Source organism: Crotalus tigris, unplaced genomic scaffold (genome assembly GCF_016545835.1).
Source record: "Crotalus tigris isolate CLP2741 ecotype Arizona unplaced genomic scaffold, ASM1654583v1 scf7180000023903.560294, whole genome shotgun sequence".
NCBI classification, from domain to species: domain Eukaryota; kingdom Metazoa; phylum Chordata; class Lepidosauria; order Squamata; family Viperidae; genus Crotalus; species Crotalus tigris.
Window position 1 is genome coordinate 291,598 of NW_024100260.1, and position 16,305 is coordinate 307,902.

General features: G+C 44.6%; 1 protein-coding gene across 6 annotated transcripts in view; it reads right to left on the bottom strand.

Moving 5' to 3' along the window:
* Positions 1-482: 482 nt before the first annotated feature.
* LOC120298469 (zinc finger protein 501-like) overlaps positions 483-16,305 on the bottom strand; it is a 28,153-nt gene continuing 12,330 nt past the window's right edge. Inside the window, exons 1-4 of one of the 6 annotated variants that reach the window (XM_039322248.1) lie at positions 6,905-7,211; positions 5,727-5,769; positions 5,093-5,343; positions 483-3,459 (exon numbers count right to left, since the gene is read on the bottom strand). In XM_039322248.1, the coding sequence (XP_039178182.1) occupies positions 1,951-3,369 (1,419 nt within the window). In that variant the 5' untranslated portion in view covers positions 3,370-3,459; positions 5,093-5,343; positions 5,727-5,769; positions 6,905-7,211 and the 3' untranslated portion in view covers positions 483-1,950. Of the gene's footprint in view, positions 3,460-5,092; positions 5,344-5,726; positions 5,780-6,829; positions 7,212-16,305 lie in introns of those variants that run through there. The other 5 variants (XM_039322246.1, XM_039322245.1, XM_039322244.1 and 2 more) reach the window with 5 other exon arrangements.

A 16,305-nucleotide genomic window follows, 5' to 3' on the forward strand; every position in this document is an offset into this window, starting at 1 on the left:
GCTTGATGTCTGGGAAGGGTTCTCCCCCACCTACGCCTAAAAGCAAGGATGGGCACTGTCAAATTTAAGAAACCATAATTTCCAAGTTTCTTGCCTTCGGTTAATACGTCCTTCCCCTCTTCTACTCATAACTCAGCTAGTATTTCACCTTCTGGAATTCCTTATCATTAGTCAAATAAAAAGCCTCTGCCCTAAACATTTCCTTCATTTTGCTTACAAAGCAACTATAGCTGCAAAATATTTCAGTCACAACTTGCTCAAAGGTGAAGGAGAAAGAGAGGCGAGGAGGGTCTGCTAAGTCCAAAGAGGCTGAGAGCTGCCATGATGCTTTGGGACTTTGCTGCCCCAGAGTCAGAAAGCGACTTTAAACTATGATCCCCTTTCCGCCCAGGAAGTGAGCTAACTCTAGCTTGACATTATTCACCATTGTGGTGAACAATGTGGGAAAAGTGCACTCCGGACAAATTAACAAGAGGCTATACGATAGTATAAATGATTTTATTAAGGCTGCACAATGGACTGAAATGATTTTGTGGTAAAGGGTGAAAAAAAAAATCCCTCGCCTGGGTGTTATTAAAATAAGATTCTGATCTAGAGGGAGAAAATATCCTCCAGATGCCACTTAAGCCTCAGGGTCTTTTTTGCCCCCTTATCCACCCTTTCGTATTCTCAGTGGAACCTACGATTCCATACGGTTCCCAGAGAAGCAAAAGATCCATGAAACCTTAAAAGTTATACATTAGAATCCTGAAAGAGGATTTCCTGTCCCAGTTCATAGCTGGCAACCTGGGTCTCTTGGGGTCTCTTCCACTGGGAATACGAGAGAGTAGATAAGGGTAATTTTTTTTCTCAGTGTACCACAATTATGAACGGCTATCTGTTTTTTGAAAAGACTTCAGGATAAAATGTTTTCTATACTACAAACATTTCTAGGGCTCTTCTCAGTGAGAACTTACAAATGTTTGGCAATTCTTATTTCAAGGAACAGATTTTCCACACACCAAGCTCTGATGTGGTTTGTCACCCAGAAAGTGTGTCCAATAGTCCGAGCACCTGGAGGGTTTCTCTTCAGAGCATTTTTACCTGCAGACCCAGGTAGACACTCCAGGAAAATATTTTACGCACATCAAGTGCACAGTTTATTTCTCTTGTGAATCCTTTGGGGCCTGCAGAGGTCTCAGTGAGGTCGGTATTTTGCAATATTTCAAGCATTTCAACAATGGCCCCCTTTTCTGAATGTTTCAGAGTTTATCAAAGGTTTCATTACGGGCAGTCCTCGAGTTATGACATCACTTAACAACTGTTCAAAATGGTGACAGGTGTTGATGGCCCATAAAACAATTCCGGGCATGGTAACATTTTGCCCCTGTTCTTCAAGGTTAGATAACTAAATTATGGGCACTTGACAACCGGCTGCCTTTTATGACCGGTTCCATGATCTTGCAGCCATGGGATCACAATGTGCAACTTTTTCGTCAGTTTTCTGTAGAACATGCAAACTTGAAAGAGTATGTTTAGACTTAGGACTGCAGTGACTTGTTTAATGACCACAACGATGTCTTAAAATCATATCCAATCATATGGGTACCTCAATGGACGACTGTATAAAGCTACAACCACAAATCTGTTCTCAATTCCACCATAAGTCGAGGACTAGCAGCACTCTGCAAAACATAATCTACCCTCCCCAACACTTGTAACTCTTTTCTCTTGTGTAATGTCTCTGGTAAATTACTAGTGCAGCACCTTTGTCAGCCAAACTCTTTTCACACTCCCAACACTTAATGCCCTTTTGCTTTATTGTGTACTCTCCGATAGTATTTAAGACACTGTGACTAGGAAAAACATTTTCCCCACACCAAACAGTTGTAGGATTTCCCTCCTGTCACTGTGTGAAGTTCCTGATGAATGGTAAGGTGTGACTTTTGAAAAAGACGTTTCCCACATTGTTCACGACAGAAGAGATATCTCTCCATTATGGACTTCCTGATGTATTTTTAGCTTTGATTTACAATGAAAAGGTTTCTCATTTTCTGCACACTTGTAAGGCCACTCTCCTGTGTGATTTCTGGTGTGCTTGTGAAGTGACGAAGACTGGGCAAAACATTTCCCACACTCCAGACATTTATATGGTTTTTCTCCAGTGTGGATTCTCTGATGTCTCACAAGAGTTTGTTTTTGAGAAAAATATTTATTGCACTCCGAGCATTTATGGGGCTTCTCTCCTGTATGCATTTGGCTGTGACGTTTAAGGTGAGATGAAAGAACAAATGCTCTCCCACAGTCTAAACATTTGTAGTTTTTTTCCTCTGTGTGAATTTTTACATGTCTCCAAAGGGCTGATGTGGTACGATAAAATCTTCCACATTCATTGCATTGATAGGGCTTCTCCCCTGTGTGGGTTTTATGATGTTTCCAAAGTACATCCTTATAAGCAAAAGATTTTCCACATTCTGGGCATTTGTATGGCTTCTCTCCTGTGTGGAGCCTCTGGTGCGTTGCAAGGTGGTGTTTTTGGGTAAAGCATTTCCCACATTCCCCACATTTGAATGGTTTCTCCCCCGTGTGGGTTCTCTCATGAACCTGAAACGCTGTTTGAGTAACAAAACCTTTCCCACACTCCCCACATTTATATGGTTTCTCCTCTTTGTGACTCTTCTGGTGTCTCTGAAGTTCAGAAGAATACATAAATCGTTTCTCACATTCTGGGCATTTATGGGGTCTCTCTCCTGTGTGACGTCTCTGATGTTGCACCAGGTGTGATTTCAAGGCAAAACATTTCCCACATTCAGGGCACTTTTCGTTTTTCTCCCCTCTGTGTGTTTTCAAATGCTTCCGAAGAGTTGAATTGTCAGTGAAACATTTTCCACACTCAAAGCATTTGTAAGATTTTATTCCCGTATGGATCTTCTCATGGTGCCAAAGATCTGACTTCCGAGGAAAGCTCTTCCCACATTGCCAACACTCGTAAGGTTTCTCCCCTGTGTGAATTCTCTCGTGGTCTCTGAGATAGGCTTTTTCACGGAAAGATTTCCCACATTCCAGACATTGATAAGGTTTCTCTCCGGTGTGGATTTTCTGATGTCTAAGAAGGTTTGACTTTTGACCAAAGCATAAATCACATTCCTCACATTTATGGGGTTTTAATCTGGGGGAGCTTCTGAGATCTTTGGCTCCTTTTCCAAAAAAGGATTTCTCACCCTCCAGTCCTTGACTGGATCCGCTTCCCACATGGATCTTCCAGTGGGTCAAAAGGAGGGACCAGCGAGCAAAGCCTTTCCCACACTCTGAGCATTCGTGGGTTCCTTGGTGGTTTTTCAGAGTGTTGCTTGTGTCTGACGGGGGATTCAAGAGCTTCCCACTCTCCATGCTTTTTGGTGACTGCTGCCTTGTGCCAATTTTCTATTATCTGTTGATACTTGGCTTATAGGTGAATCTTTGATCCCAATCTTTTCTCCCCTGTTAGAAGGAGAGAGAAGTGAAGAGTAATATCTCTTTTTGAGACATGTAGACAATCACAAAATCTTTCAAGGGACCTTGAAAGTCTTCCAGTCTGACCCTTTGCCCCATGTAGGCTGCTCAGTACAACTGACCCCTACATCTCTAGGAGAGATGTCCTCAACTTATGACCACAGTCAGGACTGGAATTTCGGTCGTTCAGTGAAGCAGTGGTTAGGTGACCACTTCTCTCCACAACCGTAATCCCACACTCCTGGTTGCAATCATGAAGTGACCTTGAGAGTTCTTAAATGGAGGGAGGCTCAGGCAACTGTTGTTGGGGGCGTCACAGAATGGGGGGTCATAGAGACCAGGCACAGGCCACCCATGAGTTGGGGGGTAGGTGCTGAAGTGGGATGCAAAGCTGCAGCCACTCCTGGAAGCCTGAGCCGCCCCAGCATGGCCATGCAAAGCAGCATTAATTGACAACAATGCTGAGACTGGGCCTTAACTGGAGGCCTGGGGCCTTCAGCAGTGTCATTCAACTGCCACAGGCCCCAGGTCTGGACTTCAGCCCAGTGTCACTGCTGCTATTGAGAAATGAGGCCTTAATCCCCAGACTGGAGGCCTCTGCAGCCTTGCGCCATTCTCCAAGCCGCCTGTTCCATACTGTTGCTAAGCAACGTGTCCCAAAGCATCTAACCTTCTTCAGGGCCCCTTCAACTTCCACATTTCCTGTGCCAGGACTCACAGGGCCTCCACTGCCCACCTCAGGCAACCCCACATTCCTTAACTGGGACTTTGTCTGCTTGTGAAGTAGCTTAACATCCATCACCATGAGGGCAGAATTGCAGTCACTGAGCAAAGCAGTCATGTGACATCTCACTAAATGACCGCTTCTCTCAAAGACTGAGATTCCGGTCTGAATTGTGGTCATAATATGAGGAGTACCTATAGGGAACCCCCAAAATTAAGGCATCGCATAAGCAAGGGAGGAGGGAAGAGAGTTCGGGTTAGTGTAGCCATCCATTTCTGATCCCTTTTCCTTGCTTTTTCCGATTGTTGCATCACTGAGCTCCATCCCATCATGATGTCTTGATCCTCCCTTCGTGATGCATTTTGTACATTTTATAAAATACTACGAAAAGGAAAAAAATGAATCCAGGAAACTACAGACCAATCAGCCTGACATCAATACCTGGGAAGATCCTGGAAAAGATAATTAAACAAGGAAACTGCAAAAGTCTAGAAACAAAGCTATTACTAGAAGCCAACATGGGTTTGTCAAAAGCAGATCATGCTACTAGGCAAACTTTATTGTCTTCTTTGAAAAAGTGACTAAAATAGTGGAACAGCTAAATTCCATCGACCTAATATACTGGGATTTCAGTAAGGCATGTGACAAAGCAGACCACAGCACACTTCTTGATAAGATAGAAAAATGTTGGATATACAGCATCATCACCCAATGGATTCATAACTGGCTGACTAACCACACTGAACACGTAGTCCTGAATGGAACTACATTGAGCCTTCATCCAGCAACTTGGGAGCGAAACACAATTTCTCTGCATTGCTGTTTTGTCAAATAAAGATTTAAAAAATATAATGTTTATTCTCCAAACCAAGATTTAACCAAGATTTGTTTACTCACCTTTAAATTTACAGCTAAAAGGTTTCTGGTACATTTATTACCCCTCTGATTCAAGGCTAGGAACGACCCTCATTGCTGACTGGTTTGATTTCTCCTTAATCCATTTGTCCTTTGTGCAGGAAGCTGCTTCTCCAACTGGACCACCATTTCCAAATTCTCTAGAATGGAGTCCTGGCCAAAAGTTGGTGGGTCCCGATCCAAGAATGCCTCTTCTCCTCTATAGAGCTCATGGCCACATCCTCATTCGTCTCCTGCAAAGAGAAATGAGAAAGGCTCAGATGCTGACAGTAATCTGAATATAACCTGCAAATGATTTAGAAAAGGAATGTGAATATGGAATTATTTGTTGAGGATATAAAATAATGGAGACAGAATCGTGATTCAAGAAGATCTTGATGAGCCAAATTGGAAGAAACCAGCAAGATGAAGTCCAACAGGGACCAATGCAGGGTTGTGAGTAGGAAAACCCAATGTAATATGAGAGAGATCATATGGGGCAGAGCATGTGTGAAAAGGTCTGTTCTTTCCTGCTCTTTATGGAGGCTGCAAGGGCCACAAAAATTCCAGGTAGGCATTTCAAAAAATATTTACAATTAGGAAAAGCAGCCTTTTGGCCATCGGCTTGTTTTATTACCTGCTCACAAGGCCAGCCTCAAAACTTCTGTTGAAGGAAAAATCTTCACCAGGGTCCAGTCCAAGCCGGGAATAAACAAACACAAAGATTCCTTTAGAAAGAAGATTGTAGTTTATTGAAGAGGAGAGCCAGACAGAAAGATGGCTCTGGGAAAGCTGACCAACACGTAGCTGGGATTGGTGGGTTTTTATACCTCCTTTGGGCTTTGTATTTGCAGTTCTTCCTGTTTGAGGTTTTGTATTTCCTGCGTCATACACTTTGACCTGAGTGAGTGTGTCTTTTTGGTCGTTAATCCTATTATATTTTCTGTCCTTAGAATGTGGCTGGGGATATGTAGATTTTAGGTGTCTTTGTCTTCCTAATCTCTTCAATTTCTAGCTGAAAGGCTCCAACTTTTCTGAAAGGATTATTGAATTTGCATTTCTAAAAGCTGGCCTCTGCCTAGGAGCTGGGGCTGATTTCTGTCTTTTTTAAGATCTCCATTATTCTTTTTAATATTCCCCCAAATATTTCTATCTCTGGATTGGTGCTTTGTAAAATATCCACCAAGGGGCTGCCACATCACAGCCTCTTCTAGGCAAAAAAAAAAAAAAGCTTTTTAAAGCGGAAGCAAAGTAAACATTAGCATCAAAACAAAGGACTTTATTTTCAGCTTTTTACATTGAGCTCAAAGAAAGATCTCTTGGGGGGGGGGTTAAGAAAACACGAGCTCAATTCACATCAGTTTCAACGTTTTCTTTTCCCCAAAGTCTCCCCTCCCCATCGCAATGAGGTCAGTGTGTGTGAATACCTCATTACAAAGCTCCGTGTACTCCATTTTTGTAACTGCACTTGCGGGATATGCATGCTAGGAGACCTCGTGCTCTGACGGACCACAGAGAGACCTTCTAGACTAGAGCAACTTCCCCAAAAGCTCCTTCCCGGATCCACCCGGAACCCCACGGGGAGCCCTGGCCGGGAGACGAGGGGCCAGATCCAGCCCGGGGAGGGATCCCCCTTTGCCCCCCTGGAGGGAAGGGAGGGATCCGCTCCCTGCAGGCGACGCCAGAGCCGAATCTCCCCAAGGAAAACCCTGCAAGCCGAATTGCCGGATCCGCAGCTACCTTTCTCCTGGCGGGGGGGGGGAAGCTCTCTTGGCGGGAGGGGCGCCCCAAAGGCCGGAGGGAGAGCAGCCAGACCTGTCCGGAACGGGATCCAGAAGCCTCTCCCGAGGGATCCGGCGCCGATCCTACCGGGGCGAAGCGGGACACACGGAGGGAAGCGGAGATCCAGCGAGTGGGAGGGGAGAGGCGGGGGCGGGGATAGCCAGGAGGAGGGTCGGGAAGAAGCCCCGGGAAGATCCCTTCCGGATTCCGAAGATCCTGGAAGGGCAGCTGGGCAGGAGAGAACGGAAGAAGGCGGATTACCGGTGAATCCCCGGAGGGAGGAAGTGAGAAAGAATCAAGAGCGCAGAAGGGAATCCCCCCCCCCGTCCCTGCGAGGAGGGGTCTTCTCCTCCTGTTCCTCTCCCCCCCAGCACCCATTTAAGCAAACATAATTTCCAATTTACTTGTCTTCATGTCCCATCAACGTTGCTTTCCCCTCTTCTCATCATTCAGCCAGTGGGTCGGGGGGGGGGGGGAAGGGAGAGGCAGTGGGGGATCTGCTATGTTCGAAGAGGCTGAGAGCTGCCATGATGCTTTGGGGCTTCACTGCCCCAGATTCAGAGGGGGGACCTTAAATTATGATTCCCTTTCAGCCCAGGAAGTCAACTAAGCCCTCAGCATTATTCACTATTGTGGTGAACAATAGGGAAAAATGCACTCCGGAGAAATTAACAACATGCTGCAGGATAGTTGAAATGCTTTTTATTAAGGCTGCACAATGGATTGAAACGTTTTTCCAAAAAAAAAAAAAAAAAAAAAAAATCCCACTCCAGAAGTTTATGGACTTTCACAAAGTTCCCATCGAAACAAAACATCCATGAAACCTTAAAAGTTTTACATTACAATCCTAAAAGAGAATTTTCTGCCCCATTTAAGAGCTGGCGATCCAGATCTCTTCCACGTGAATAGGAGAAGACGCAGGGTGGATAAGGGGTCTCTTTTGCTTAAGTAGCATCTGAAGGATATTTTCCCCCTCTAAATCACAACCTTTTTTTTTTAAATAACACCGGGCCAGGGAACTTTTTTCTCACTTCACCACAATTAGGAACTGCTTTGTGTTTTTTGGAAAAGATTTCAGGATAAAACATTAAGAATTTTAGGCCTCCCCTCTGTGGGGACTCACGAATGTATGGCAACAATTCTCTTATTTCAAGGAACAGATTTTCCACACACCAAACTCTGATGCGGTTTGTCACCCGGAAAGAGTGTCCAGTAGTCCGAGCACCCGGAGGGTTTCTCTTCAGGGCATTTTTACCTGCAGATCCAGGTAGACACTCCAGGAAAATATTTCACGCACACCAAACGCACAATTTCTTGTGGATTCTTCAAGGCCTCCTGAAGTCTCAGTGAGGTATTTTACAGTATTCCAAGCATTTACACAACAGACCCCCTTTTGCGAATGATCCAGGGTTTATCAAGGTTTCATTACAAGTAGTCCTCAACTTGCAGCAAATATTATTGGTCCATAAACTACTTCTGACCACTGTAAAATGTTGCCCCTCCCCCCAGGTTATCTGACCACATTGTGAGCACTTGGCAACCGGTTGGCTTTTATCACCAGTTCCATGATAGTGCATCCATCAGATCACAATTTGCAGCGGGTTTGCCATTTTTTGCAGAAAATACAAATTTGGAAGAATGGCTTTATACATAGGACTGCTTATTGCTTATTGGCCACAAAAAAAATCCCATAAAATCAGATCCTGTCTTACGGGTACCCCAACAGACGACTGTGTAAACCTATAATTGGTTAATTCATGTTACCTGACACTGATAATGTTACCTAGTTGGGTAATGAAACGTCTGCAAGAAAGAAAATGAAGCTCAGAGAGCACCAAGATCCCCACACCAGCTCTGGCCAAAGAGCCCCTTGTCTGAGTGCATTGAGTTACTGGTCCCAACATCAGTTGAGAAGGAACCTCATCCACTCCTGGGCTGGACTGTGGCTGTCAATCTAATACAGCCTTCATCCACCTACGTACCCAACCCTCAGGGATGGGGGCAGGAAAGGGCCTTGACCATCAGTTAATAAAGGCTGATTCTCTGCTGTGGACATCTTGCCTGGGATTCATCTCTCACGGTAAGAAGCAACCACTCAAGGACACTTCAAAGTCCCAGCGATCTATAGCTTCATTTTTATTTTTTTTTTTGGTAGCTGCTAAAAGACTTTTTCGGTGTTGCCTCTTAACTGGATAGTAAATATTTTATTTTAACTCTTGGGAATTTCTAATTCAGATATCTTCAGGCCTTAGAGTGGTCTGTAATAGCCTCTGGTACGGTGCTTGTGTGACCCTCCATCATGAGCACTTTGAACTATACACACGCAAGCCTAACATTAACTGAATTTTGGATCACATGAAACGCATCTTGGTATCAATTTACAATTCACGCTAAACTGATTACATAATTCAAAGTTGTACTTCTTATGACCTGCGATGTATGTCCTAAGTAAGATATGGAACAATTAATCACAAAGTGTGTCAGGCACATGTAGGTGGCCACCAATGATCTGCCTTTAAGAGCAGACCCCCAGGACAGTTTTCCTAAAGTTTATCTGAAATCCACCCTCTTGGATTCAACTCAAGAAGTCAGAAGCTTCCAACAAAGGAGGGTGGAATGAAAAGAACCAAGATGGCGGCTGTTTAAAAGGACATCACGTATAAAGCTAAAAAGCAGCAGGACGTTGACTGCAGAGTGTGGCACAATTTGATGGCCATCTTGATTTTTTTGATACCCCCCCCCCCAAAACATGCCCTGGAAATAGTCCTCTTCATTATTTTGAACAATAATTTTATTGAGGATTATAAGTGCAAATCAAATACAACCATGTATGACTGTGTGAATATACTGTACATATGAAAAAGACAAAAGGAAAAAAAAGGGAAAAACCTCCAAAAAAGATAATAGGAAAAAGACTTTCCCTCTTCATCCTCAGCAACCGATATCAACACTTTATCACTGAATAAACCACCAGTGGCATCTTCTTTCCACCCCTCACCCCGTTTTCACCTCTCTGAACCTTCAGTTCTCCTTATTGATCAACTACAATAACAAAAATATCTGGGTGCCTTGACTTACGACTGTAACAACGTATGACCAGAAATGCATTCCTGGTCGTGGACATACGTCGAGGACTACCTGTGCTCTGCAAAACATTTTTTTCTACTCGCCACACACTTATAACTCTTTTGTGTAATCACTCTGGTCAGTTACTAAAGCAGCTTTGTGAGCAAAACATCCTCACACTCCCAACACTCACTCCTTTTTCCCTTCTTGGGTGCTCTCTCCTGGTATTTGAGGTTGCTTCACTAGAAAAAAAAAATATTTTCCCCACATCAAACTTTTGTAGGATTTCCCTTCTGTGATTGTGAAGTTCCTGTCTTGAATGGGCTTTGGCAGGAGAATTTGCTCATGAATGGGGCCTCAGTCTTCTGAATGGGATTATCAAATCTGCATTTCTAAAGAGTCTCTCCTGCTTGGCGGAGAGAGACTGGGGCTGGCTAGTTTCTGTCTTAGATTTTTCTCTGATTACTTTGGGTAAATCTGCCTTTTTTTTTCAATATCCCCCCCAAATATTTCCTTCTCTAGCAGAGTGGATGGATGCTGACTCCCTACACCTTTTCCAGGTTTTTTTGTTGATTAGGAGCTCTGTTCAAAGTGCCAGTTAAGTCCCAGCAATCTTCAGTCATCTTTTTTGTATCTGCTAGAACAGTGGTTCTCAACCTTTCTAATGCCGTGACCCCATAATACAGTTCCCCATGTTGTGGTGACCCCCAACCACTTATACATCACCGGATGCCAGGGACGTGGCCAAAGAAAAGGGGAAAAAAATGGTGGACAGCCTTGTTTGGCGACCCCCATGAAATGGTCGTTCAACCCCAAATGGGGTCCCGACCCACAGGTTGAGAACCACTGTGCTAGAAGACTTGGTTGGTGTTCCCTCCTAATGGGATAGTAAATATTTAATTTTACTCCCAGGAGCTTTTAATTCAGCTATCATCATGTCTTACGGTGATCTGTAACAGCCACTGATGCAGAGGTTTTGTGATCTTCCATCATCAGAATTTAAAATGGGTGGGGGTCTCTGAGGACCCTGAGCATGGGGTCTCACCCTCTTTGGGTTGGTCACTTCCCAATCCCCAGAGCCCCCCCCCCCAGACAGGAAAGGAGAGAGTTTGGGGGAGCAGCCCAGATCTCATGCTTGTTCCCATGGGGCAATAGAAGTACAAGCTGTCCTTGACTTACAGGAGTTCGCTTAGTGACCGTCCAAGTTATAACTGCCCTGAAAAAAGTGACTTATGACCATTTTTCACACTTATGACTATTTTGGCACTGCCACGGTCATGTAATTTGCATCCAGACACTAAACAATTTGTTTCTATTTATGACAGTTGCAGTATCCCGTGTGTGTGTGTGTGTGTTTGTGTGTACCATGTGATCCCCTTTTGTGACCTGACAAGCAAAATCAATGGGAAAGCCAGATTCACTTCACAACGATGTTATAAATACTTTCTATTTATTTATATCCCAATATTATTTTCATAAGTTACTCAAAGCGATAAACATAGCCAACACACAACACTATTTTCCTCAAAAAAACCTTGTGATGTAGTTTGGGAAGAGAGAGTGAGTGGCCCGAGGTCACCCAGCAGGCTCTCATGGCCAAGGCAGGACTCGAACTCATGGTCTCCTGGGTTTTGCCCAATGCTTTAAATACTAGGCCAAACTGACCATCCCAGATTAGACCGGTGGAGTTGATTGGGAATCCTTATCCTGCATACAGAGCAGTGTTTCTTGAGCTGGGCAACTTTTATGATGTGTGGACTTCAGCTCCCAGAATTCATGCTGGCTGCGGAATTCTGGGAGTTGAAATCTAACACATCTTAAAGTTGTCGAGGTTGAAAAAAACCTGATATGGGTGTACATAGGCATGCATCAATGTCCATAGAGACACCAAGGTGTGTTTGAGGAATGCGCATTCAAGGAGGAGAAATATAACAATTCGAATCCACATCCAAGACCAGAACTTGTTTGAAGTGAGTTTGAAGTGGCAAGGAGCAGGTGAAGAAGGGGAGACAAACCATTATAAAACTAACAATTGACCCTGACCCTGGATGGTTACAATTTGCCATCTATCGGGACCCAGGAAGTGCGACTTTCCTGTTGCAGCCCCTGCCCTGGGGAAGCGGTGGCCAGGTGGGCGTGGCCAGATGGTGTGGAGGAGTGGGTGTGGCCAGCTCAGTGCAGATCACTCAGCGCACCTGGGTGGGCGTGGCCAGGTGGGCGCGGAATAAGTCATCCCGGGCAACTGGATGTGGGGCCAACCTGGTGCCCCATCAGAAAAAAAAGCAGGGAATGGGCCTGCAAATGGGATGTGGGAAAAGGATCCATTTGCTGTCATGGTTCCGACTAATGCAGTGGTTCTCAACCTTTTTAATGCCGTGACCCCAACCGGTAGTAAGTCGAGGACTACCCAACCGGTCATAAGTCAAGGACTTTCCCTGCCCGGGAGCGCCACACATGCGTGGTGCCGCCCCCTGCGCTGGCCGAGGCGTAGCTGGCAAGGGGCAGTGACGGTACAAGGCGACCACCAGCTGGCCCAGCCCAAGGAAGGTAAGGTACCTGCCGGGACCCACGCGGGAGTAGCACAGCTAAGGAAAAGGGGAAAAAATGGCAGACTGCGTTGTTTGGCGACCCTCGTGAAATGGTCGTTCGACCCCAAATGGGGTCGCAACCCACAGGTTGAGAACTGCTGGACTAATGAAACACTTCAAAGAACTTCCAGGCATTGTTTATCCTAAAAAGTCTTTATTCATGTAACAACATGTTGGCACGGCATGGACGGATGCCGAGATCTAAATTCCCCTCCCCTGAGCACGTAATATTCCAGCCTATTCCCCTCTTCTTATTTACAGTCATAAATCACGTTCTCCAATCAGTTTGAAGGCCAAAGGTCCTCTTCCATTTTGCAGCAGGCCAATTCCTTATCTCAGTAATCCCCCACACACATTCTTTCTCCTCCCCTCCCAGCATCATTTAAGTTAACTCTAAAAATACCACACAGCTCTGCATTATTTTGTCAGAGCAAGAACATTCAACGTTAGCAGCGCTGACACTTGCACTGACCGGACGATTCAGACAAAGTGGGGAGGGGAAGAGGCACTTCTCCCCCCCCCCACCAGAGAAAACGTTCTCCCATTCTGGGCCTAAGAAGCAGTGGAACTGCAGGCCTCATTATTAGGGCCGTACCAACTCCCAGGATGGGAAGGGGGAGAAAGAGGAGTTGCTCTCCTCCCCACTTGCAAAAAACGCTCAATTTTCCATTCTCCAGTCCCACTTTTGGATGACAAGTTTCCCTGCAAAGTTGGAGAGGAAAGGAAAGGAAAGGAGAAGAAAGGAAAGGAAAGGAGAAGAAAGGAAAGAAAAGGAAAGGAGGAAAGGAAAGGTGGAAAGTATTATTATTATAAAGGAAAGGAAAGGAAAGGTGGAAAGTATTATTATTTGGAAAGTAAAGGAAAGGAGGAAAGAAAAGGAAAGGAAAAGGAAAGGAAAAGAAAGAAAAGGAAAGAAGGAAAGGAAAGGAGAAAGGGAAGGGAAAGGAAGAAAGGAAAGGAAAGGAAAGAAGGAAAGGAGAAAGGGAAGGGAAAGGAAAAGGAAAGGAAAGAAAAGGAAAGGAAAGAAGGAAAGGAAAGGAGAAAGGAAAGGAGGAAAGAAAAGGAAAGGAAAGGAGGAAAGGAAAGAAAGGGAGAAAGGGAAGGGAAAGGAAAGGAAAAGAAAGAAAAGGACAAGAGGAAAGGAAAGGAGGAAAGGAAAGGAAAGAAAAGGAGGAAAGAAAAGAAGGAAACGAGGAAAGGAAAGGGAGGAGGAGGGAAAGCGGGTGAAAGCGTGGGGTTGCCCCCTTCCCTCCCCTTTTCCATGTATGCCTGAGTTTGGATGAACGACTGCATAAAGACACTGTAAGAGTTGAGGTCCTTGATGCTCTCAGAGGTTGGTTGTTCGTTGCTGCCCTGATGATGTTACCTAGTTTGGGTGAATGAAACATCTTCAAGGAAACGCAGAAGCTCAGAGACCACCAAGGACCCCTCATTTCCACCCTGAGCTAGTCTCCTCGATTGGTTTTAAGGCGTGTGGCCTTTTCGAAGCTGGAGAGGAGGGGAAGGAGGCGCGTCTCGAGGCCGGATCCTGACCTGGAGGAAGAGCAGCTCCGAAAGGAACTCCATCTCCCCTCAACCTGGGGGCAACTCTTCCCTTGTGCTAAAGTGGGATCTACTTCTGGAGAATCAGGTGTCTAGATGGAAATGCTCACCAAGGACCCCACACTGTCCCTGGAGGGGGCGGGAAGATGCCGGCAGCCCCCTGAAGTAGCCAATAGGACTGGGGCAGATCCCAGCTTCTGAGCACATCAGCAACTATGTCATAAAGAATATATTTACCAGAACAAGAGAGAAAAATCCCTTTCCAAAGTAAAACAGCTAGGAAAATGTTTTGCTGCACTGGGCTGGGGATGAGAGGTCATTTCATGGAGGGCAGTGGAGGAGAGAATTAAGCACGGTTCAGGCGAGGAGATAAGGTAAGTCTCGATCACTGCTGTGAATAAATCTCAAAAAACATCTCCTTAAATTTATAATATCTGAAGTGACACTTCTGTGCCGAAGTAATTGTTTTTTTGTTATTAGTTGTGAAGCCGTGTCCGACCCATCGCGACCCCATGGGCAACGTTCCTCCAGGCCTTCCTGTCCTCTACCATCTTCTGGAGTCCATTTAAGCTCACGCCTACCACTTCAGGGACTCCATCCAGCCACCTCATTCGCTGTCGTCCCCTTCTTCTATTGCCCTCAATCTTTCCCAGCATTAGGCCCTTCTCCAGTGAGTCCTTCCTTCTCAGTAGGTGGCCAAAGTACTTGAGTTTCAACTTCAGGATCTGTCCTTCTAAAGAGCAGTCGGGGTTAATCTCGTCTAGGACTGACCGGTTTGATCGCTTTGCAGTCCAGGGGACTCGCAAGAGTCTTCTCCAGCACCATAGTTCAAAGGCCTCAATTCTTTGGCGCTCAGCCTTTCTTATGGTCCAACTTTCACAGCCATACATTGCAACTGGGAAAACCATGGCCTGGACTATACGCACTTTTGTTGGCAGGGTGATGTCTCTGCTTTTTAGTATGCTGTCTAGATTTGCCATAGCTTTCCTCTCCCGGAGCAAGCGTCTTTTAATTTCTTGGCTGCAGTCCCCATCTGTGGTGATCATGGAGCCCAGGAAGATAAAATCTGTTACTACCACCATTTCTTCCCCATCTATTTGCCAGGAATTGAGAGGGACGGATGCCATGATCTTAGTTTTCTTAATGTTGAGTATCAAGCCAACTTTTGCACTCTCCTTCTTCACCCGCATCAAGAGGCTCTTTAGTTCCTCTTCACTTTCTGCCATTAGAGTGGTATCATCTACATATCTTAGGTTGTTGATATTTCTCCTGGTACCGTAATTGTTTTACAAATTGACAAAAATAGGAAAAAGGTATATTTAATATAATGTGGTACAGGTAGTCCTTCGAGTTACGAGTGTAATGGAGCCTGCCCGTTCCACTTGTAACTCAAAAAATTGTAGAGTGTCTTCTTGCTTTAACACATGTCCACCACATATAAGTGTCTGGGGTTTGTGTTTACATTTCCAACATTTCTCTGACATATTTTTAAACATTTTTGCTAATTTTGTTGGTGGCAAGTGCCATCTACAGAACATTTTGTATAAGTTTTCTTTATATGAAGCTGACATTGTCAATTTATAGTTTCTTTCCCACAAACTTTGCCACTTCTTTAAGTCTATATTATACCCCAAATTCTTTGCCCATACTATCATTGTCTCTTTTACTTGTTCATCTTCCATTTAATAAGAAATTGTACATTTTTTAAATTAACTTTTCATCAGAAGTTAGTAACGTCTGATCAAACATAGCCTGCTCTTTATAAAATCCATACTGGGTTTTTTTTCTACTAGGCATAATGCCAGAAAAACTTGATAAGCAAAGTACATACTTGATTTTACATGTGATAACAGCGACAAGAATTATATTCGCACAATATTGCAAGAACAAAGAAATACCACCAGAAGAAGAAATAATTAAAAAAAATACTAGACTGTGCAAAAATGGACAGACTTACTTTAAGGTTGAAAGAAAAAGAAGACACAGAATATTTTCAAACTTGGGACCTATTTTATCAATGGTTAGAGAAAATATTTAGCGATTAGGACAGTGGTTCTCAACCATTTTAATGCTGCGACCCCCCAACCGGTTGTAAGTCGAGGACTACTCAACCGGTCGTAAGTCAAGGACTACTCAACTGGTGCAGCACCGTTTGCAGAATGGGACTTTTGGTGGGCTCAGCAGGGCAGAGACAGCCTGGACAATTCCTATTGGCTTTTGAAAGCCAATAGAATTAGA